The 24,254-nt window shown below is 44.4% G+C and overlaps 1 protein-coding gene across 1 annotated transcript in view; it reads left to right on the plus strand.

Moving 5' to 3' along the window:
- Positions 1 to 24,254, plus strand: part of LOC6590872 (exostosin-1) — a 64,513-nt gene that overhangs the window by 22,800 nt on the left and 17,459 nt on the right. The window contains exons 2-5 of the mRNA XM_026985107.1: positions 8,478 to 8,630; positions 18,900 to 18,974; positions 19,071 to 19,197; positions 20,479 to 20,598. Of these exons, the coding sequence (XP_026840908.1) occupies positions 8,478 to 8,630; positions 18,900 to 18,974; positions 19,071 to 19,197; positions 20,479 to 20,598 (475 nt within the window). The remainder of the gene's footprint in view (positions 1 to 8,477; positions 8,631 to 18,899; positions 18,975 to 19,070; positions 19,198 to 20,478; positions 20,599 to 24,254) is intronic.

Below are 24,254 nucleotides of genomic sequence, written 5' to 3' on the forward strand. Positions count from 1 at the left end.
CTCCACCTCTCTGGTCTCCACCTCTCTGGGGTCTCCTCCGCTCTGGTCTCTCCTCCGCTCTGGTCTCTCCTCCTCTCTGGTCTCTCCTCCTCTCTGGTCTCTCCTCCTCTCTGGTCTCTCCTCCTCTCTGGTCTCTCCTCCTCTCTGGTATCCACCTCTCTGGTCTCCTCCGCTCTGGTCTCTCCCCCTTTCTGGTCTTCTCCACTCCGAATTTGTGGTTTCCATTCATTCTTCCTTCCTTTACATTGTTTCACACCTTCTCTCTCCCTCTCTGTATCTCTCTCTCTCTCTCTCGCTTTGATTTCCGTATGCATTTCTTGACGCTTGATTTCGCCTTCTGTTGCAGCTGCCTCTTGGGGCCTGAACTGTTGCTTTTATTTTTCTTACCGGGTGGCGTTTTTATTTGTAAAAAATATTTCTCAAATGTTTTTGTTTAACTATTACTTAATAATTTATTAATGAGCCTTGCCTGCACCATAATTTATTGGCTCACATGCCACATGCAACATGCAACATTTTAATCATTAATTTCATCAATTGATGGGCAATGGGCAATGGAACGTGCTGAAACTTTTCCGTTGAATAAATGGCTTTCTGGCGTGTGTGGCTGCCACATCATCATCATCATCATCATCGTCATCATCAGCAGTGTTGATGCCACTTGAATATATTCAAATTTGTGCCAGGTGGCGCCCACCCCACTCCACGCCACTCCACTTCATTGTAGTATCTGTCTAGTACATCCCATTAAAATTAGTATACGAGTATTTCTAGTAAATCCCCTTCAAAGTTTCCACAGATTTAAGCCAAATTTTTGCATGGATGGTTTGCCGCTTTATTGCCATTGACAGTTTGTTGTTGCTCTGAAGAGGAATACTCGGATTTTATATGCAACTCTCCCCCCCCCCCCCCCCCCCCCCCCCTCGCCATATCCATGGAAATGGTTTTTCCACATAAAGTGCTAATGAGATTTCATTGCACTTTCAGTCGCCGCATTCAATGCAAAGCAAATCCTTTTCAGTTAACTTTCATAATGGATTTTATTTCAATTAAATACCATACGAAAATGCATTTATTTTGCAATTAATTCCGTTATGCTCGCATTTTGAATGAATGTCAAAGAAACGCCTCATTAAATATTTTAACAAATGCTTGGGTATTTGTATTTACTGTGAATAAACTGTGAATAAATATACTGCGAATATCTATAGAACATATAGGAATCTATTTACATACAAGCACATACATATTTTTGATATTACGGCTAGACCTTTCAGCTCTATTTATATACCTAATTGCTGGCAATAATCTTACAATCTGCCATGCTCCAGTTTTCGCAAATTTTTTACGATTCCGGTTTCGGAAAAAATTCGCACAAATTTAAATTTGTTTGCTCCGGTTTTCGCAACTTTTTCGCTGAAAAGTAAATCGGAAAACTTTTGTGAATGTGAAAAACTGATCCTGGCTGTATATTTTTTTATTTTTATTGTATTGCAGGTATTTTTTTCTTAATTTTTTTAATATATTCAGGCAGGCTCCGTTTTTCATTTACTTTTGCGGATTACGTTTTCAGCCAAAACGTTTCGTTTTCGTTTTAAGGTGTTCCATTTTTCACATATTTTTTTTATCGATATGTTACATTTTGAAGTCCGAATTAAATTGGGCGGGAAACAGCTGTGCTCACCCAGATGTTCTGTTAAGCACATGTTACAAGCACAGTCTGAGCTGTTACATGCACATTTGTGCTGTTATACACAAAAATTTATTAATTGCCAACGTTCCGATAACCAAATCGGAATGCGTCAGCTGCTTACACCAAAACGAAATTTGTTGTTGCTGTGGCCAATTTTTTCCGAGCCAAAATTTTGGGTTGGGTTAAAATAAAATTATTTATAAAGAAAGCACAAGTTAAATTACCCTGATATAGGTATCAAGTTTAGGTTAATGCATCAATAAGTCATCTATTTTTTTCCTTTCGCAATTAAGGTTCGTTTTGTTGTATAAAAAGCCGTTTACTTTTCATTTCGTCAACGAAAATGTTTTCGTTTTGAAAACGAAGAAATCTTGCGGAATGGGAAAAAGAGAGCCCCAATTTATGTGATTTCAAAAGTAAATCGGAAAATTTTTGTGAATGTGAAAAACGGAGCCTGGCTGATTAAAACTGTTCTGTATTCGTATTTTTTCTGTAAAAACTTCGTTTTGAAAACTTTATGGTTTTAAACATTTGCTTTAAATATTTTTGTGGTATTTTAATTGCATTTTTCAGTGTCCTTTTTTGGGTATTTTTGTAGTATTTTTTTCTATATTATTGTATTTTTTTTTGACAAAACTGTATAGTACTATGATTGTTTTTTTTTTTTATATAATATGTTTGCGGTATTTTTATAGAATTTTTAGAAGGTGTTTTCATCGTTCAAGTTTTGCTATTTTAGTGGTATTTTTCTTTCGGAAAAAAATGTGTTCTGTAAGTTTTATGGTATTTTGATTATTTTTTTTTCTATTCGCTTGCGGTATTTTTATAGCATAGATTGTTTAGATATGGTTTGATGGTATTTTCCAACGTTTTTTCAGTTTTTATGTGATTAAATTTGTATATAATATCCGTTTTTTTTTTGTCTTGTATTTTTGTGATTTTTTTTGTGTGATTAAAGCAGTTTTCAATTAAAAACGCCACAAGTTCTGCACAATTTGTGGAGCCGCGCTAAAGACCCATTGAAGTCTCGATTACTTTTTGATTGCTTTGCTTATGCAGATGTCAAAGAAGAGGGAAAAACATACAAGTATAGATGGATTATATGTATGTCGGGGCTTTCTTCTGAATGCAAGGCCAAAGAGAAAGGACAATAATTGCATTAAAATAACTCACTTAACGACGACGAGGATCCACAGCCGAGATGCCCCCTCAACTAAGCTGCTATTTGCCAATGACCTCCACAAGCTTATCAAGTTGCAATAATTGCATTTTGTGGACTAATTAAACAACTGCTAGTCCTGGGGGGGCAGAGCCAAAGGGCAAAGAGAGAGGGAGAGAGAGAGAGAGCCTCGAACACTACGCAAAAGAGCTTCGTTTGTGTGGAGCTTCAGTCAATAATGTATTTAAAATGCCATTTGTGTAAATGGATTATGTGTAATCGATGGAGCTGCAGCAGCAGAAAGACCCCCCACCCTATCCCCCGCACTTCTGTGTAGACACATTTATCTGGGGGCATATCATTATCCTGCCCATCGCTTGGTATCGGACTCGGACTCCGAGCTGAGGTCGGGGCGACGTACGGAGACACTCTGCCCCCATTGTACGGCAGCAAATTGATGCCGTAAGCCAAATATAAACACAATAAAACCAAACCAGTCTCAACAACAGCAGGACCAAGGGGGGAGATGGCTGGGCGGCCTGGACATGTAACTGTTGTGAGTCCTGGGAAATTTGCCTGCTAGTTGATGCCACATGCCGCAAAATCAGCTACAGCAGCAGCAGCAGCAGCAGCTAAAGATTTCCTTGCCCCGAATGCAACACCGAGAGAAAGTTCCAGAAAGTTCCAGAAGTTCCACGTAGAGGATCGATGGAGGCTATTTTTGGCTATTTTCGACGAAGAAGAATCTCTTTTCAGGTTATAAAAGGTTCCAGAATGTGTCTTTTCTGGCTCGTGTGTTTTGCTGGTCTTTTTCGCTGAGTGTAATCGTGCCCCTGGGCTCAAGTTGTACCTAAAACGTTGATAAAATTCGCATTGGGGCTCCCACACAGTCGTACTCGATGCTAGGGAATCCTTATTGGACGCATTACAAAAGAAGGCCAGCGATGAATGCGAGAGCCCATCGGAGCAGGACCCTGATTGATACGGATCGATGCTGGAACGCAGTAGGCCACAGAGGATATGGGGCGTGGTCGCTGGTCAGCTTTACAGATGACACCCAAAGAGCCCCCCATCGATGAGATGGAATACGTTCGAATGGGGCAAGAGAGAGGCAGAAGAAGAGCACTTTATGGAGAAGCAAATATGCCAGACGGTTGCTCCAGCAAAAGGATAACCCGAAGGGAAATTCAACGATACAAACTGGGGAGCTACCATCGCTTGGAGCCTTTCCGCATATGTCCTCTTGTATTTATTTTCACGACCTGCCATTTAAGGCTTTTCTGTTTTCCATTTTCCATTTTTCTCTCCTTTTTTTGTTTTGCTTAACCAATTTGTTGTTGCCGTTGCACTTAATAATATATTTACGTATATTTTACGAGAATAAAAATGCATTTTTCCCTACCTGTCCCCTGCCCCAATGGCCCCCACTCTCTTTCTGCTCTCCTTTCGGCTTCGCGCAGCTGTCTCTGCTCCCCCTGCCCCACCCCTGCTCTCCCCCTGCTCTCACTGCCTTGCATCTGTATCCTTATGTCCACGGCTGTGTCGTTGTTGTCTGCATTGATTTAATGCCAGTGGCGATTCTGTTGTTCCTGCTCCGAGGATACCCCATGGTAATTGTGGATGGGCAGGGTATATCGTGCTTTGCCAGATTTAACCAAAAAAATTATATATAAATAAATAAAATTATATCTCTAATACAAATTATGTTGTTCACTGTTATTGGCCACAATTCGTTGGATCATGCCAAATTTTTTCATATTTCAAATAAATATATTTTATAATTAATCATTATTAAAAATAATTAAATATTTATTCCAATTCATGTTTAAAATAAATTAATTGTAAATTGTTTGGTATTTTGATTGTTTTTTTTTTTTAATATTTGTTTGCGGTATTATTATAGCATTTTTCGGTCCTTCTTTCAGTGTCAATTTTTGGTATTTCTTGTGGTATTTTTTGGTATTTTTTGTTCTTTTTTTGATATTTTATAGTATTTTTGCGCTATTTTTTTCGGAAAAAACTGTGATCTGTAAACTTGATGGTATTTTGATTGTTTTTTTGTTTATGTATGTTTCCGTTAATCTAAGCATTATTAAAAATAATTAAATAATTATTCCAATTTATTTCATGTTTAAAATAAATATATTATTATTAATTATTATTAAAAATAATTTTTAATGTTTAAATCAAAGTTGATTATATTTAATTAAATTATTTTTTTTTCAAAGATAAATTTTATTTTTTATTCTAAAATGTAATTTCTTAATTTTTATTTATTTTAAAATTTGTATTTATTTTTTGGTTTTTATTTAGTATTTATCTATAATTTAATGGATTTCCTCTGGATAGCTGATGAAAGTTGCGCATATCGAGGGTATCTCTCAAGTCGTTACTCGTCCTTTTTCTTTGGAGGATTTTTTCTTTTCTGCTTGTGCTCTTGTCGCTGTTTTCTCTCCAATGGCGACACAATTTGTATGCGTATGTATGAGGGACACACACACACACACATACACACATAGACAAAAAAGAGAGAAGCTCTCTTTGGAGAGCTAAGGACATCACAATAGCTTTGAAGCTGCATAGATAAGCCTCGGCAGCAGAGGCTGCTGCATAACCCAGGGCGACACCATTCATCCCCTCCACCCCCCCTTCCCCCAGACCAGAGTCCACCAGAGAAACGAGAGAATAAACTTATGTCATAAGCCATAGCCGGTCGTAGGGATCTGGCTTCAAGCAGAAGGCATTAACCCGTGTAAGCCGATCCCCCGGGGGTCAGGCGGGGGCCACTGGCACTCTGGGGAAGACTCCTGCACATGGTCTGTCCCCAGTTCTGTCCCCAGAGCACATTTTAAGCTTATTTAATGCGCGCATAAATTATTCAGGGCGAAAAAGCGTATTCGCGTCCCGGCATACTCAATTATTTTAGATTATGTTTGGATTAGTGGTCACGAGAGAGAAGAGCATCGCAGGAGAGCCTCCGCCCTGGTTATTGCACTTCATCGTCGCCGATGACAGCCGCCAAATGGCTTTTGGGGTGTCGATGGGGTCCTTGGCCTTAGTTCGCTCTCCTGCTGGGTTTTTGCCTTTTTCTGTGCGGGAATCGTTTGCGGCCTGCCGCTAGGCCCAATCAATATTTAATTGAGCCATCCCGGCAGGGGGTTTTTTTATTTGCTGCCAGGTAAATGATTTTCCATACAATTGAAAATTTATGGCAGATTATATCCAGGGATTTCGGAGAACATATTTCGATTCGTTGAAAGGGTTTCGGGGACCATTTTTGATTTAAGATTAGCTCTCCAAAGACATATGTTTTCGCCATAGCAATCAGGGCTCTGATCGAGCCTCAGTAACGCCCTAGTCTCCAATTATCCCTTTGGATTTCTCTTTAAAACTTTCAGATATCTTTAATGAAAGTATCTGCTACTTTCTTGATCTTCAGATGGCACTAGAAAACGCCACTTTAAACTTGTTCGGGACTCTCTCCATACACACTCTTGGCCATTGAAGGCATAAATTAGATTACAGCAGACCATTTCCTGGCCATTATGGCTGCCGTTGAAAGCATTTTTCTCAGCCTCTGCACTTAATTTATATTAATGTGACTGCCATCTCTCTTCTAAATTAATTTACACGACAAAAAAGTGAGCCCGGAAGGACAAACGAGAATCTGAAAAATCCCAGATGGCCTTTTTTTTGTTGGGGGGACTTTCGATGATAGTCCTTTTGTGAGTGGTTTTCATGGCGGCGCTGTCATTTTCAATCAGATTCGTTATGGAAACAAATTGGCAAATAAATTCTTGTATAAATACATTTTGCATATCAATTCATTCGCGTTGTAGAGGTTTTCAATGTTTTTTTTTCGAATTATGTAGGGGCAAATATTTTATGATTGGTTTTTTCCTCAATTATCCTTCACTGTTTAACTTTGAATTTGATTTGAAACAACCTCTGAAAAAAGATTATTTACTTTCATTGTTTCATTTCCAGGCATTCCTAACCTCAGTGTTGCATTTCCAGCCATTCCTAACCCTACTTTTTTATTTCCACTCATTCCCAAACGTGTTTTTCGAGCTTTTGCAATTTGTTCGACTTGTTTTCTTCATTCTGACTATAAAATAGATCCGATCTTTTGCCTCAATTAACCGATTTCTGAGCAATTATAGCAATCACCTATTAAAGACGTTGACGATCCATGCCCATCCATCTTTGGGTCTGCTTTTCCTGTTTTCTTTGTTTGAAAATGTGAAAAATCAAATAAATCTCTCTCGGGCTAAGGTGACCCAATTTCGTACTGGGATCCTATGGGATATTGCCCCAACAATTGATACGACGCAAACACACACACACACACACACACACTTTTCAATTCCATTCGTAACCCCAAAAGGCGCCGCAGGCAACGACACGCTGATTAAATCAAATAACTTATGGCTTAGTCCCCACCTCCTGCCCCGCTGCCCTCCTCCCAATCTCTGGGATGTTTGTTCGCTGTGGCAGGCTCTTGGCCCAAAGTCTTGTGCTCCTTGCTTGCTCCAGTTGTCGGACAACGGAAATCAGCGCTGCCCAATCTGCTGCTCCGTCTCTGTGGCACAGTGGCTGTGTGGCAGATATTTTGCTTTGCCCCATACTTCATTGTGTATGAAATTTGCTCAACTGCAAGCCAAGCAGAAGGAAATTGCACACACAGAGAAGCGTTATCCTGCTCACAGGACTCCCTCGCATCTATTCTCTAATGCTACTGCTTATTTGTACCCCGTAATCGTGGGTGACCCACGGGCATGCTGTTTATTGTATTGGTTATCTGGTTACAGATAATTTTCACAGTATTTATGGGTATCCCCCAGTCGCTACACTCGATCGGAACTGCCTGTCTTACTTGTTTTCTGCTCGATTGCTGATGCGATAGATGCCACGTCATGCCACTGTGTGTGTGGTTTGCTGCCATTTTGCTTAGCCGTACACTTGAGAGCGTTTACTGTCCGTCGTATCTTTGTATCTCTGTATCTGTATCTCGTGCAGCGCCCATTGTTGGTATCGTCGTGTGGCGTCTTTTGTTTCAATTGCTCTGAAGGCACCCGCCCCAGACAACGGCTTGGACTTAAGTTGCTGCCACACCCGCATCTAGATGCTTTTCTCTACTCCTCCTCCGCCTAAGCCCTATCCCTATCTCCGCCGGTGGCTGCTTTATTGCAATTGATTTTGACGCCGCTGTTTATGCCAACTGAACAAATCTGAGAAGCCCAATCCAGCGGCCACTACACTGAGCGAAAAAGAGGGCACAGAAACCCAGACTAACCTGTCCCTTAGGGCCTTTAGGGCTTGGGTCCTTTTCGCAGTGTACCTCCACTCCGCTCCGCTTCTGTGGTTGTCAGCATTTTCCGATGTGGCACTGACAACAACTTCAAACGTACGAAATCAAATCGAAAGCGGAAAATGCGCAAAGGCAACAAATAGAAAGAACTCGGGCAATAATTGTTTTACTTGAATGGGGAAAAAAGAGCCGAGGGACGCTAAAATAATCAAAGAAAATCGAAAGTATTGAAAATCCCTCTTTTTATATATGTATGGCGTCTAGGCATCACTTTAAAACATTTTGAAATATCTTGTATCCTTGTATCTTTGCAGCTATGTGCATGGCATTGGCTCGGAGACCCGCAACTCGCTGTTCCATTTGCACAACGGACGAGACATGGTCCTGGTCACCACCTGTCGCCACGGCAAGAGCTGGCGAGAGCTGCAGGACAATCGCTGTGACGAGGACAATCGCGAGTATGACAGGTAAGTGCTCTCTCTTTCGGAGTGGACGACGATAGACGATAATGATGTTGTCCTCGGCAGAAATTTCCCCTCTTATTGCAGGTTCTGTGGGTAATTTGTTTAGCCTCCTTTGTCGCCGGAGTGCTAATAGCTGCCACCCCTCCACCAATCCGCTTTCGCATCTAAAGCTTCAACAGCTTCATCCCTATCCTTTGGCCATTAACCGGAGTCCTTGGTGGGGCGGACTGTCTGTCTGTCCGTCCGTCCGTCCGTCTGTCTGTCTGTCTGTGATTAATGTGCTCAAATCCGACTTGACAAGCTCATTTAAATGGCACGACACTTGGGAGAAAGGCATTTACAATGCCAATGGCTTCCGTTTAGCATTAAAGTGGCACCAAAAACATGGTCCGTAGATGGGGTCCAGGCCCCGACTCCTTGACTTTTCAATCATGGTACGAAGATTTGAGATGTTTTACTCAATGTAGCGGGTGTTTTGTTCTTGGAATCGGCAGGGGGGCAGGGAAATTGAGTTGTAGAAATGGATGCCCACGGCAGGAAGGCGGGTTTCTTAAAGCAAGTTGACGGCTTTGTTGTAGGAATCCCTGAACATGATCAAACATGATCGATCAAGCACTTTACAGGGCAGCACCTGTAACAGACCAACAGAGCGCTGTTACTACCCCCATGTTAACAGTATGTTAGCATGTTAACATCGCTACCGGATACCGGCTCTCCGTTACAGCGCGCTGTACCCACTCTCTCTCTCTCTGACGCAGCGCTTTGAGAGCGGTCTCGCGCTTGCTCTCAAGATCCATACGTCTCTCGGTCGGCCTCCTGTTAGCTTGTAACCTAGAACATACACACATGCATATGGACATACATACGCAGACGCAGGTAGAAGCCGCCGCCTCTGCCACTGCGATCACAACGAAAAAAGAGCAAAAGCAGGCAAACGTATAACAGTATAACAATCAATGCAGACGATTCTAGCAAGAAACTTTCGGATGAGAGTCCCACGCATAACGTTCTCTTCGACGTGGCTCTTTGTTTTTGCATGTGCATTCTCCCTCTCCCAAGCTGACTGTTTTTTTATGCCTTTCTTTCCGTAATAAAGAAGTTGAATTTTACTTTAGAAAATCTCTCAAAAAATGGCTGCCATGGTTAGGCAATGCAGTTTAAAAAAAATACAAGCGAAAGAGATGCTGGAAAAAGTGAAAGAAATCAAGAGAGAGAAAAAACACGAATTGAATGCAAAGAACGAGTGAAGGAAGCGGCACAGTTGAATGGGCATTGAGATGGCATCCATTTCTGATGGCCATACCGTTAAATTCCATTCCATTCGAGCATTGTCGGCGTGCCATTTAATTCCATTCTCCAGGCATCCAGCCAGCTATCCGCCGGGTTCCGCCCTCGTGCCTATCGAGTTTACTGATTTCCTGCTGATTAGAGATGTCTCGCAAAAGGCATTACCGTTCTCTGCCGCTGCCGCTGTCCGCGCCGCTGCCTCTGCATCAGATATCCTATATATTATGTACTCGCAGAGGGTGTTATGATTTCGATGAAGGTTTGTCACGCAGAGAAAGCAGCAGCTATCTATTTTCACTGAGGGTTATCAATTGCTTCTTTAGGTAAAACTCTTCAAATCGAAGGGTATCTTAAGCTGTGGCCCTACGAATTACGAGTTCATTTTCAGCATTTTATTATTTTATTTTTTTGCGCAGCGAACTTTGCTTCTACTCTTTCACAATCAATTTATTGTTCGCTTGAAGAATACCATGCAAAAAGCGCAATGAGAAAGGAGAGACGATAAAAAATACAAAAAAAAAGAATGTGAAAGCAAAATTTACCTTTCACCTTTAATTGAATGCAATTTTTTAGATTTTTTTGTACTCTCCTCCTTTGCCGTCTCTCCTTTGCTCTCTCTCTCTGTCTCTCTCTCTAGCTGTAATTTGACATGACTTATGCGACAAATCCGCTTTAGCGTCGAGCATCAGCGATTTATGCTCCCTTCCTTCCCCTTCCTCCACCCCTCCCCGCGCCACCCCACCGCGATATGTTCGCGAGCTTCCTGCTCGTGCCACGCCCCACCGCCTCCCTCAACTGTTCTACATAATCAAGCAAATTGCTTTTCCACTCACATCATTTTTTATCAAGGAACGCCTTCCCTTCGCTGTCTGAAAACTTCGTTAATGCACCTGTCAGATATATATCTCACTCTCCTTTTTTTCTCCGACCCCACCCCACCCCACCCACTACTCCTACTCCTGCTCTATCGCTCTCTGTTCTCTTTATTTACATATGTATGTATTCCATCTATCCATCTCTTTCTACTCATGTTCTCTGTCTAACTTTCTCTCTATCAAAACATAGATAAACACAAGTACAACTACAACTACAACTACAACTACAAGTCCATACATGAACATGAACATGTTAAGAAAATTGCATAATACCTTTGAGTAGCATTAGGGATTTTCTTTTATTTTATTTTTTGCTTTTCTTTTTTCCTCCTGCTGCTACATTTTTTATACGCTTACAATTTCTAAAAGCTCATGAATGCGCCCTCAGCAGGAGCAGAGCGGGTCGGGGGGCCAGAGGTGGAGGAGGGGGAGGAGGAGTGAGCTTCGCTTCTGTATTTTTGATGAGTTTTTCCAGGAGCATTAATATGCAAAAATTTGTGCATTGTTGCTGTTGTGTCTGCCGCTGTTGCTGTTGCTTTCGCTGCCTCTGTCGCTGTCTCTGTCGCTGCCGCTGTGGCTCTTGCTGTTGCTTTCGCTGCCTCTGTCGCTGCCGCTGTTGCTGTCGCTGCCTCTGTCGCTGTCGCTGCCGCTGTTGCTGTGGCTGTTGCTTTCGCTGCCTCTGTCGCTGCCGCTGTGGCTCCTGTTAATATACATAACTGTTCCAAAGAAAACCGAAACCAGAGCCCAGAAACCAAAATCCATTCAATTTGGCAATGATTTAAAGTTTTCTCATCAAAACCAGTGCGAGAAAGTGAGAGTGAGAGTGTGAGTGAGAGCGGGACAGGGCGAGTGGCAGTGAAGGGTCAGCGAAGCTTGAAATTGAGATTGAAAGACGGAAAGGCGTCCGTCCAGAGGTTGTTGTATGAATTTTTAAACGTAAACGAAAAGAACAGTTTCCCCAAACCACTACCACCTCTCCTGAAAGTGATGAAAACTTATGAATAAAAACCGCATTTCGAAAAATTGAGCGTTGCCAGATGGCCAGCAGAAGGCGTTGCCAGGCTCAAAGAACTTTGCCTGCCCGAATCGTTTCTTCAACCATCTTACAATATATTATATATCTTAAATACAGACATTATATGCCTCACGGAAAATCCATTTAAAAGTTTTTGGTTATTGCTTTGGGGCGAACTTTTTTCCAACTGCAGTGGCGGGCAAAAAAAAACCTTGAGCCGCTTTTAATGAAATTTTTGTGCGGTGTCCAAAGGCGCCAATAAGTGTTTTTGTCACCGCTGTCATGCAACATATGTGCGGCAGGGGCACCATCAATGCATTGCAGTCGGAGCGCAGGGGCTTGATGAGCCGCCGCCGCCGCCGCCGCCGCCGCCGCCGCCGCCGCCACTGATGATGATGATGCCACACGCGACATGAGGCATGCGGCATGCGGCATGCGGCAGAGGGGCTGATACGAGGTCAACGATTCTATCCATTTGGTGCTTGTTCTGTTGTCTGTGTATTGCTATTTTTGAAGGCGTTGCCGAGTGGTGGCAACTGTGGCAAATAATGAGACGACACCATGGAATGTCCTTGAGAGTAAAAGTTGTTTTTCTTCAATCCCCTTTTTGTTGCTTGCTGGCACCAGACGCGACGCCACGTAGCTGCCAGGCCACGGCAACTGTTGCAGCCACACGTAGCATTACCTCACTCTCTCTCTCTCTCTCTCTCTCTCTTCCCCTGTGGGTGTGTGTGTGTGTGTGTGTGTGTGTCTTTCCAAGGTTCCCCCAAAGGAAACTTTCAGCTTTTTCGGCTCTTTAATTTTGGTTAGCAATTTATGACGTTCCTCCTTTCCGTTTGCCATCTTCCATGCAATTTTCGAACAAATTTCGGTTTGGGATGGAGTCCTTTTGCTGGCCAGGAGACTGAAATACGGTTTTGCATTACCAATTAAAAATATATCCAGGCCAAAAAGTGAATCGAAATACATTTCAACATGATTTTTGGTTGGTTTTTCCCCCTTCTGCCCGGAAAACTATGCTACTGTAATTTGTTGGACATTTTATGGGAAAAACTATTCAAATATCAAAGGGAAAATTTCCAATATCAGCTTTCAGTCGTTCACAGGATGTTCTAGGGATTGAAATGTTTTTGGAAATTAAAGTTTTGCTTTAAGCTGCCATCGTTTATCCCAGATTACCCAATTTCCCTGGGAGCCTGTTCGCTCCAAACAAATTTGGAGTTTTTGACTGGCAGAAACCCCTTTTTGGAGGGGGGGGGGGGGGGGGGGGGGGGGGGGCTCATTAGAAGGGGGCACAGCCACTCGGCAAACCCAAGCCGGGGCTTTATGCATTTTTCATAATGTAATTTCCCAAGTAATAAATTTTCATGCCAGCATCATCATTATCAACCAACAAGCAGGGGAGGGGCGAGATGGCAGGGTTGCAACGTGAGGAATGAAAAACTTGAGCTCGGTGCAAGGTGAAGCTGCCAGCCGTTGCACCTGCTGCTGCTGCCGCTGCAACCTCTTTCTTCGTTTGCCACTTTCCACGTTAATCTCAGATTTCCACATAAATCACTTTAAAATGGCGACACACTTGCTGCCGAGGCGAGAAGGTGGCACAAGGAACAGAATGTGGCGTGGCGCCTCCCAACGAAGGAAGCTCGGACCGCGCAATGGCAATTTCTTTGAGTACTTTCTCCCATTTTCTCCCATTACTTCGCCTGTGTGTGCGTGTGTGTGGGGCTGCCCCAAAAAACGTGCCAAGTAATTGCTGTCCATGGCATTAATGTCCTGCGCATAAGGACCAAGCCAGAGCTAGCTAAACAAAAGCCCGAATTTTCCACAAGAAATTTCAACGTGGATGCCCCAGCGATTTCTGGGGCAAAAATTCTGGCACTGCTCTCCCGTATTTTTCATAGCATAATCATTGTATGCTATAATAATCATAAATGTATTTGCTTTTCATGTGTGTGAGGCGAAAACTTCTCAATTGCCGTTGCATTCGCCCTCCCACTCCTACGCATTGTGGGCAATCGGAGGACATCTTTGTGCGGTCTTTCGGCGCTTCACCGCTGCGTCTCTGCTTTCATTATGAGCCATTAACACAAGCTGGCGACAAGCGACAAGCGACGACAACGATGAGAGCGGAGAATGGTTCAGGGAATTGGGTAGGAGGGAGGGATGCGAGCTTTGCACTCGAAACTAATGCGCCATATTTAATGTTTCTCTTTCTCCCACACCCATTCACCTTATACCCAGTACGCTTCGAGTGCGAGGGCATATTGGTTTTGTGAACACTTACGACTCCCGTCTCCATCGATTACATATACAGGGTATACCCTTGTCGTGGCGCTCTCTCTGCTGCGGTTGCTGCATTTGCTGCTCTGCTTCTAGCTACTCCCTCTGCTGCTGCTTTGGGATTCCTCTTCCTCTATATTCTTTTGCTGCCGCTGCTCTGCTTCTGGCGCTAGCGCTGCCGCTGCTCTGCCTCTCGCCTGCTGCTTCTGGCGCTGCCGTTGCTCTGCCTTCTCATTCTCCCACTGCTGCTGCGGCTGATGGCGATGCCGATGCCTCTGCCTCTGCCTCTGCTCTTCCTTCTTATCTTCTGTTGCGCTGCTACTGCGCTGCCACTGGTCTTAGGGCAAACAATGCGGATGGTAACTATTACAGCTGCATTCTCTCTCTCTCGCCCTCCCTCCCTCTCTTGGTTGAAGTTTCTTTTTATACCTTTTTTGTGTGTGTGCTTTTATGTTTTGTCTATGCTGACGGTTGCTCTCCGGTCTCGCTGCGTACTCGAAATGCATCCCAAATTGTCCCTATTTCAAATGCTGGTTTTGAAAAATTTAATTTGCATTGAAATGCGTCGCACATTTCTTTTACCCTCTCATCTCCCACTGCTGCTGCTGCTCTCTCTCTCTCTCTCTCCCTCTCTGACAGCTTTGTTCTCAACTAAAGTCAAGTGAAAACTTTTTGCGCTCCAGCTTGACATTTCTCTTCCAAAACCTCTACATCTCTCCTCTGTTCTCCTCCACCTCTGGGCTTCAAGTTTTTTTCTGTGTTCGTTGATTTTTGCTGTTTTTGGCTTTCTTTAATTAATTTTGCATTCTGCTGCAGCTGACAAGCAATTCCCGCCATAGGCAAAGTGTGCTCTCCACGTTCCCCTTTTGGCAATTCATTAAATGTTGCGTCTACCAGAGAATGGGGTGAGGGGATGAGGGGATGAGGACTGTGAGCATATAGAAATTTCAAGCTAAAAGCAAAGATGATAAGGCACAAAGCATAAAAGCGATAAGTAAAAAAAAAACAAACTGCTTTGGCGTTGCGCTGCGTATCTCTTATACATACCCTTTCAGGTCTCAAGGTATACAAACAAAAAAATCCGAATCCGATATGCGAAAACTACTCCAACAGGATTACTAATACATTCCATGTGCCTGGAATGGAGGTGGAGGTGGAGGGGGGAGGGCCTGTCATTGGCAAAAGCCAAATGATGAGAGTAAATGCCAAATCACAGCACCAGGCAGAGTCCCTCTGTCACTCAGCCAGCTTGTCAGTCACTCAATCAGCGCCGGTACAGCCGTCACCATTACGAGTACAACAAACAACGGAACCGAAAGAAGCTAAAAAGGAAAAGCGACAAAGATACACCGCAGGAAGCAAGGGCCACACAGCCCCTTTGACAGCTGGAAACCACTTAAATTATGTTCCCGCTGCGAGCAGGATTGGCCCCGAAGTTCCACCCCCTGGTTCTTAGGTTAATTTTGTGCGTACCTAGGCTCCACCGCAAGCAATTCACAGTAAATCTCTCTCTCTCTCTCTGTCTGTCTGTCTGATACCAAGCAACAGGTGAGACCTGACTCTGACTAAGTAATTGCAGGGTCAATGCGGAATTTGTTGCCAGGGAAACATTCCACGCGAACTGATACCGTATTCATCAACGATGGAAACTTGTAACTTGTTGCTAGGTGTCTGTTTCAAGTGGATAAATGGAATAATGCATAACAGATTTAAAGTTATTGATAAACTTTTGCGAGGAAAGGCGCTGGAAGCACTTCGCTGCTTTAGAAAAAAGAGCATAAGCCTAGGAAAGCTTTCCTTCTGTTGCTCTCAATGTCGCAGTCAGCGTTAGCAGCAGAGCAAGCGAATAATAGCAGCGCTGCTTAAACCAAGATCAGGAGAGGCTGAGCAGCGGTGCTAGCATAAGCCTAGGAAAGCTTTCCTACTGTTACTCTCAATGTCGCAGCAGAGCTAGCGAGTAAAAGCAGCGCTGCTTAGATCAAGATCAAGAGAGGCTGAGCAGCAGGGCTTTAGAAGTATGAGCATTAGCCTAGGAAAGCTTTCCTACTGTTACTCTCAATGTCTCAGCAGAGCAAGCGAGTAAAAGCAGCGCTGCTTAAATCAAGATCAAGAGAGGCTGAGCAGCGGTGCTTTATAGAGAAATGCTTACGCCGATGAAGCTCACAGCGAGCGTTAGCAGCAGAGCTAGCGAGTAAAAGCAGCGCTGCTTAGATCAAGATCAAGAGAGGCTGAGCAGCAGGGCTTTAGAAGTATAAGCCTAGGAAAGCTTTCCTACTGTTACTCTCAATGTCGCAGCAGAGCTAGCGAGTAAAAGCAGCGCTGCTTAGATCAAGATCAAGAGAGGCTGAGCAGCGGGGCTTTAGAAGTATGAGCATAAGCCTAGGAAAGCTTTCCTTCTGTTGCTCTCTATGTCGCAGTCAGCGTTAGCAGCAGAGCAAGCGAGTAAAAGCAGCGCTGCTTAGATCAAGATCAAGAGAGGCTGAGCAGCAGGGCTTTAGAAGTATAAGCCTAGGAAAGCTTTCCTACTGTTACTCTCTATGTCACAGCATGGCAAAATACCAAAAGCAGCGCAGCTTAATTAAGAGATCAACGTCACATCTCCTGCATCATTCTATCCAACGGCTAATGAAGTGGTTGGACGCAGAACTAAGTGGCGTGGCAGATTTTGAAGCAGCGCTGCAAGCAGTGGCAGAAGCTGTACCGCATGCCGCTCCGCCCGCGGCAGAGGGTATGTCCGCGGCGGAGGCAAGAACTTTTGACAGACAAACGCGTGTAAATAGCAAAAGTTTTGCTCGCATGATGTTGGCCAACCCAAACAGCACACAACTGTTCGCTTAACTTGGCTGAAAGCTGAAATCATTTAATTGCCGTTCAGGGAATGAGGAAGGATAAGCAGCAGTGGGAGAGCGCTGCTGACTAGCATTGCTCGTTGGCGGCTCTTAATTGCTTAAACAAGTCGCTAACTAAGCGAACAACAAAACTCACTAAGAGAGGGAGCGGCAGGAGAGGCACGAGAGGGCACTGACCTGCGGAAAGGACTCGCTCCAAATGCACCTGCATGTATGGAAATGGAAATGGAAATGGATACATGTATAGGCTGCTACTGCTACCCCCTAATTAATGGGGTCACGCCCACTTTGGTGGCACTTCATTCCATATTTATATTTGGAAACGGAGCAAACAAACCCACTCAAATGACCCTTTATCCCGAAAATAGCCGCAGGATCCAAAGAAAAGTGGACGAAAATTTCCTTTCATATCAAGAATATTTTGTTGAAAAGTTTTAATGGGCCAACATTTGATTGGGTGCAACAAATAGAGGCTTTCAGAGACCTTTAGTTCCGGAGAACTCTATAAATATCGTATATCATAATTTATTAACAAATTACTAAACTTCAATGCCATTTATAAGCCCTTAAAGGCCTAGGCCACAAATTTGAACTTATTGCCAGTTTCCTCTCCCACTTTTCTTGTAGTGTATCCTGAGATTTGCCAACTCTTTTGAGTTGTGGGCCTGCCCATGCATTTGGCAGTGTAATTTTTCAACTTTTTGCCCGAAAATGTCTGAAACCAGCAGTCAACATGCAATTTATGTTGTTTGCTCAAGATTATTTATACAAAAAAAAAGTTCAGAATTGCTCTCCCTTGCTCCCTCCCTCTCTCTCTCTCTCTCTCTCTTCCTGTGCGTTGTCAATGTGGAAAAAGCTGCGCCTGCAGTTTTCTAATAAATTTTTCTGCTGATTTTGCTTTTCAAAACGCGAATGTCCAGAGCTCAAATTGCAGGCCATTTTATAGGGGTGGGGGAGTGGGGCAGCAACTGCTGGTTGGGGTTGGAGATGGGGGTAGGGGGTGGGAATGGTGGGGCCAGAACATGCCTAACTACATGTAATTTTACGCGCAACTTAACTTGTAAACTGGCCGTTAGGCCATGCCATTGGCCAACAACGCCAAACAATAGTCCCTACTGTTCGCTTACTGCCCACTGCCCCCCCCTGGCCCCACCTGTATAAATGTTTGGCGTACATGGCGTATGTGTAATATGGCTGACTGATGCATTAGGGTTCGCTTTGATTTCTGGAATTGAAGATTAAAATCCCCGCAAAAGCCCTGCTAAGCACCCTTGCCAATGGACACCATGGCGTATGAGTAATGGGGGCAAATATTAAGCATACGCCCCGTCGAGCATTAAGCTGGAATCACGGGAATTTCGTCAAAATATCAAAGAGCAAAACCGAGCAGAGCAAAAGAGTTGAATGGGATTCAATTACAAAGATTCGAATGCGGGTAGGGTGGGCGAGGAGAAAAGAAATTAAATTTCCAGGAAAATGTATTAAGAAAAATGGCTTTTGATTGCGTTTTTGCGTTGAAGAAATTTTAATTAAAATATTTACTGCAAAAGCCATGGGATTGATGGTATTTTTGGGAAAATAGAGCTAATGGAAATGGAAAATTCTGAATAGAAAGCATCATAAATATGTTTCGAAATTTGTGGCTGCTTTAAAAGTTAAATAAATCTTGGATTTTAACCTTTAATCTTGAAGCACCTTTAGTTCCACCCAAGGACTTGCGGTGGCCTAAGAAAATCCTTCCTCTTTTTCCACCTTTTGCCCAGCCTTGGGAGATCCTTTCAGCGGCTTTGCTTTTGCCATTAACATATTGTTATTCCGATAAGTTCTCTGCAGTTCTCTCTCTCGCTTTATGCCATTCCCCGATTAAATGCTGCCGCGCGAGGTGCCATTATGCGGGGTCATGCCCTCAACTAATTTACATTGTCCGGCCTCTGCATCTCTACATCTCTGCCCTCTACCGTTCCAGATACGACTACGAGACTCTGCTGCAAAATTCCACGTTCTGCCTGGTGCCGCGCGGCCGTCGTTTGGGCTCCTTTCGGTGAGCGAAAAAAAACACACACAAAATTTTCATTTAACATTTTCCACAATTGCATTTTTTGTATGCCATGCTTTTGTTGTTATTTTTGTTTTGCAGATTTCTGGAGGCCCTGCAGGCGGGCTGCATCCCCGTGCTATTGTCCAACGCCTGGGTGTTGCCTTTTGAATCGAAAATCGATTGGAAACAGGCCGCCATTTGGGCCGATGAGCGGCTCCTGCTGCAGGTGAGCGAAACGGGGAATGGGCACGAAACGGGCATTCTACACTGAGGGAAAGTCGGGGGGCAGTACACACAAATTAGGCGGGTTTTGCAGTGCATTTCCGAAGAAGCTTTCCCCCCAAAGAGGCGCAAATTTCTCCCAGTGTACCCTCCCGTGCAATATATAGTAAACTTCAGTTATGGCGGCCCCTATATCGTATATAAAATATTGAAAGTGCACCTTTACCACCTGCCCCCTGCCACCTGCCTCACGCCACCCGGAGTCATTCGACGAAAGCGATTTCATTTGTTGGCTTTCTGTCTAAAAAAAGAAGAGCGCAAAGGTTTTCATTGTTTATTTGTGGAGGGCGCTGTGAACCCCATATAAATACAAAGTCCTGTTTTTTACGGGCGATGCGAGCGGGGGGGGGGGGGGGGGGGGCGACACTTCAAAATGTCCAGCCATTTGGCATTGATGAATATTCTGCAGCAGGGATTCGTAACGATTTGTGCACCTGTTACCGTGTCGATGGAAGGTCCTTGCCTGGCAATACTTTAAGGAAATCCTTCAAGGCCCTCCAAAGTGGGCCAATGAAGATCTTTAAGCTTTTGCTAGCCAATGAAGCCGTGTCCGGGTCCGGGTCCTGTCCGTAAGAGGCCTCCAGCTTAAGTTGTGGACAGTTTTGCACACTCCGAGTGCGAAAGCCGAGCCGAGTCCGAGTATCCGAGGGTCCGAGCACACCTGTCCGTTCAAGGACTGGTTTATCCTTGCTCCTTCCTGTCTGTTTGCACTGCCAGTGTGTCCTTTCTCCTTCGCCGGGAACTGCCTCAACGTCTGCGTCTTTGTCGCGGCCAAGTCTTGGCACATTGTTTGCCAATTGCCTGCCCACTCTTCAGCCTTCATCCCTCGTCCTCGTCCCTGCGCATCCTTTCTGCAGTCGAACTTCCTGTCTCGGCCATGTCCCCATGCATTGGCATGTTTGCCTTTGTAGTTTATTGGCAGGAAATGCAATTAATTTACGTTAACTTGAGCAGGAAACCCGAGCAATCCACTCTGGACTCTCTTTAAACGGTTGCAGTGGCACGGGCTGTGGCACGGGCTGTGGCACGGGCAGTGGCAGGTGCTGCGGTGGGCATAATTATGATGGATGGCACCCCCGACGCCCCTTTGCTTGAGTCCTTGGGCCAATTAAGGCTGTGCATCTGCCAAATGAATGCATCAATTAAGCTGGCATTACGCATACGCACCTCTGTACTCACACACGCTCTCTCTCTCTCTCTCTCTCTCTGTCTCTCTCTATTACAGGTACCCGATATCGTGCGCTCCATATCAGCGGAAAGGATCTTTGCCCTGCGCCAACAAACCCAAGTCCTGTGGGAACGCTACTTTGGTTCCATCGAGAAAATCGTCTTCACAACCTTCGAGGTGAGTCCCCCACCCCCCCAGGCCATTTGCATATTTCGTAACCCAACATATTTGTGGCAGATAGGGGGCTGCCGCTGTGGCACGGGTGGCACTGTCTGCGAGGTCTTACATTTCGCAAGTTGTTGCGGCTTCTTTGCTGGTTTCGGGCTCTCAATCGACAAGAAACGAGTAACGAGAATGTTCTTGGCTCCACTTAAACGTGTGCGTGTGTGTGGGGGGTGGGGGTTTCTTTGGAAAACTCTTGCTGTTGGGAAAACTACTTCTACTGCCAAAACTTTCAACACAGTGCGTGCCGTAATTAAGCGAGCCGAACTTTTCGTTTACTCGTTCGACGAGCAGTTCTCGTCGATGTTCGAATTGAAGGCAGGCATTCCCAAGAAATGTCCTAAAAGGTCGCCGCATCCCCTGGGAATCTTCGCCTGGTCACTAGGTTCTTATATGTTACTGGGCTTCTCTTTAAGTGGGTGGCATACTTTCTGCACAGACTGTCTTTGCATTTGCTTACAAAATGTATCTACCAGATACAACAGATACACAAACAAAGTTGTGTGATTTCATATCCTTAAATACTTGGGAAAAGTGTCCACTGGCAGATACCCTGTAAACGACAAGGAATCGCTGTATTTACGGTAATAATCATAATTTTGGAATGGGATTACTCGATATATTTCATGCAGGATCTATTCTTAGAGGAATATCTACAGATTGAAGATTTTTATAGAATATTTTAGTATCTTGGAGGTGAAGAAGCACTGAAGGTTACCTTTATACCGATATGCTCCTGTTCTCTGACACTACAGGGTATCGATTACTCGATATTTATGAGGAGATCATCTATATATTTCATACAGGATCTCATCTTACAGGAATATCTACAGATGGAAGATTTTTATGGAATATTTTAGTATCCTGGAGGTGAAGGAGCCAATATGCTCCTGTTCTCTGACACTACAGGGTATCGATTACTCGATATTTATGAGGAGATCATCTATATATTTCATACAGGATCTCTTCTTACAGGAATATCTACAGATTGAAGGTTTTTATGGAATATATTAGTATCCTGGAGGTGAAGAAGCACTGAAGGTTACCTTTATACCGATATGCTCCTGTTCTCTGACACTACAGGGTATCCACTCGACGCAAAGCGACAAACAACGTCTAGCTGAGAGCGAATTGTCTCTCGTTTCTCAATGGAAAACGAGTAAAAGGAGTAGAAGAGTACGAAGTAGAGGAGAGGCGATGCCGAAGGCTGACGGGGTTAAAGACCAAAGTTGAAGGAGGACTGGGATGAGGAGACTCGCGAAAAGCACACTAAACCGCCACCACTGGAGACCACTTTTCAACACTTAAATTGACACACGGACAGAGTGTGTGTGTGTGTGTGTGTGTGTGTGTGTGTGAGAGAAATGGAGAGTGGGAGCATCGGGAGGCATCTCGTTTTTCGCGTTAGTGGCAAATCTTTTGGCGAAGAGAGAGAGGGGGGGAGAGAGAGCTGACGACCGACCGACGACACGAAAATGTCCTCCTGCCTGTCATTTCGCGGATGGACAAAAACCGCAGCAGCAACGGCAGCCCCAATGCCAGTGGGGAGCCAGGAGGAGAGTTCGCTGCAGATTGCAGCTTGAAATACATGTCAGAGAGCCGCCCCTTCCGCCTCCGCCACCGCCTCTGCTCTTTTGGGGCTATAATCAATTTACAGTTACATTAAACAGCAGAAGGACGAAAGGCAGGGGGCAGGGGGCTGGGGGCAGGCGCAAACAGTGTTCGCATGTTACCAGATTAAACACAAATATTTTCCCTGGTCATGAGGCAATTAACTAACAGACCAAGACATGGCCAACAAAGGACATGCATGCACGCACTCCTACCCGCCTCGCTTCCTCCCCCGCCCCCCCCCCAACACTCCCTTTTCATGGCCAACTCTCAATTTATTATTATTGGGCCAAGAAGTGCTGGAACAGCTGCTGAATGCTGGCTTCCTTAATTGGTTTTCGATCGAGTTCAACAGAGATTCAACAGAGCAGAACAAAGGGCTATAGGGCGATAGGGGGCGGTGGAGGAGTAGGCCAGGCCAGGCCAAGATTTATGATATTTAGCCAAGAAAATGGAACACCTTTCACTGGGAACTAGAATTCACAGAAACTTCTTTGAGATGCCATTCAATCGTTGAAATATTTCGAAAAAAAGGATACATTATATACATACTATCGATGGGAATGGGGATGGGAAGGGGAAGAACCCCTTAAAGTATCCTGAGTTTCCCTTAAACTTTGCCAAAGGTCAAGTCCTGAAAGACACCAAAAACCTATGGTTATTTTTATTTTTAGACCAAAGGAAGTTCCTTTTAAATACCATTGTGAAAAGTCCATAGAAAACGTTTAAATATTAAGCAGGAATCGACAGGGTTCGGCAGTCCTTCAAATATCCTTTCTGTTTCGCCCAACAAAAGGTTTTGATTCGCCTTATTCCGCTCTATTGGGGGTAATTCTTTATGAATAGATTTCGAATCAGTGTCCACCGCCACCTCCACGTTCTCGCTGGCAAAAGTCATGCCACACACGCCCCGCTCTATGTGCAACACTATTCTTTTTTACCATTTCCCCTTTGGCTTGCATTTGATTTATGATTCGCGATTAAAATAATGATTTGTGGGCATCGACACGCACACAAAAAGACAGACAGACAGACAGACGGAAGGAAGGACAGATGTGGCATGAGGGGGGCGGAGGCAGAGGCAGCGGCTGAGGCAGGGCCACCTGCTGAGGTGCGGCACGTGCAGCAAGCCACATGAATTCTGGGCTTCTCCTTTGACCCACATTCCGTATATGCAGATGGCCAAGAATGCTCCCGGTCCCCCACTAATGTGTGTGCATCTCTCTACGAAATGCTTGTGGATGCCACATATTTCTAGGGAACATGAATTCCAGGCTTCTGCATGGACCTCGGAGGCAAATTCCTTTATAATTTGTTTTGTTTTTATTAATTTCCCTTTTTCCTTCCCTCCACCTTCTTGTCTACGCCACTCATGTCCCAGTTTTTGGGTGGCTGGGGGCAGGGGCAGCTAATAATCATTGCTTCTGGGATTCTGGGACACGTATGACTATGAAAAGTAGACGGAGAAGGGACTGTCTGTGTGTGTGGAAGAATCCTTTTCCATTTTGGGCCTACACTTAACATCCATTCATGCAGCAAATTGATTTAGGCATAAACAAGCCCGGAACAAGCTTTTAACCCTCTTGCCACACGCACACCCATAGAGAGCCTAACAAGAAAAGGAAATGTCAACCAGTTCTTGGGGTCGAAACCATAGATACCCTGGCAGATCCAACGTGATCCTAGTTTGCCGTAAACTTAGTGAAAAACCAGGACTTTGGGGCATCATTTACGACTACATATCTTTATTTGAATCAGTAGGAAGGCACATGTCCTTTAGCAGCTCCTATTCTGCTCTGTCAGTGTCCTTCCCATGAATTTCGGTTCTAAAAGCTCGTCATACCCTTTGGCAGTGCATCGAGAGTAGGCAAATAATTTCTGCTGCCTCAACGGGTCTCTCTCTCTCTCTCTCCCTCTCTCTCTGTCTAAGCCTCTGCTGTGCTTCCTTCCTGGGCGTTCAACCGCATATGAGCGACCAGCCGGTGTCAGTTTTTGGGGTC

Source organism: Drosophila persimilis, unplaced genomic scaffold, assembly GCF_003286085.1.
Source record: "Drosophila persimilis strain 14011-0111.01,24,50 unplaced genomic scaffold, DperRS2 tig00000002-arrow-pilon, whole genome shotgun sequence".
Lineage (NCBI taxonomy): Eukaryota > Metazoa > Arthropoda > Insecta > Diptera > Drosophilidae > Drosophila > Drosophila persimilis.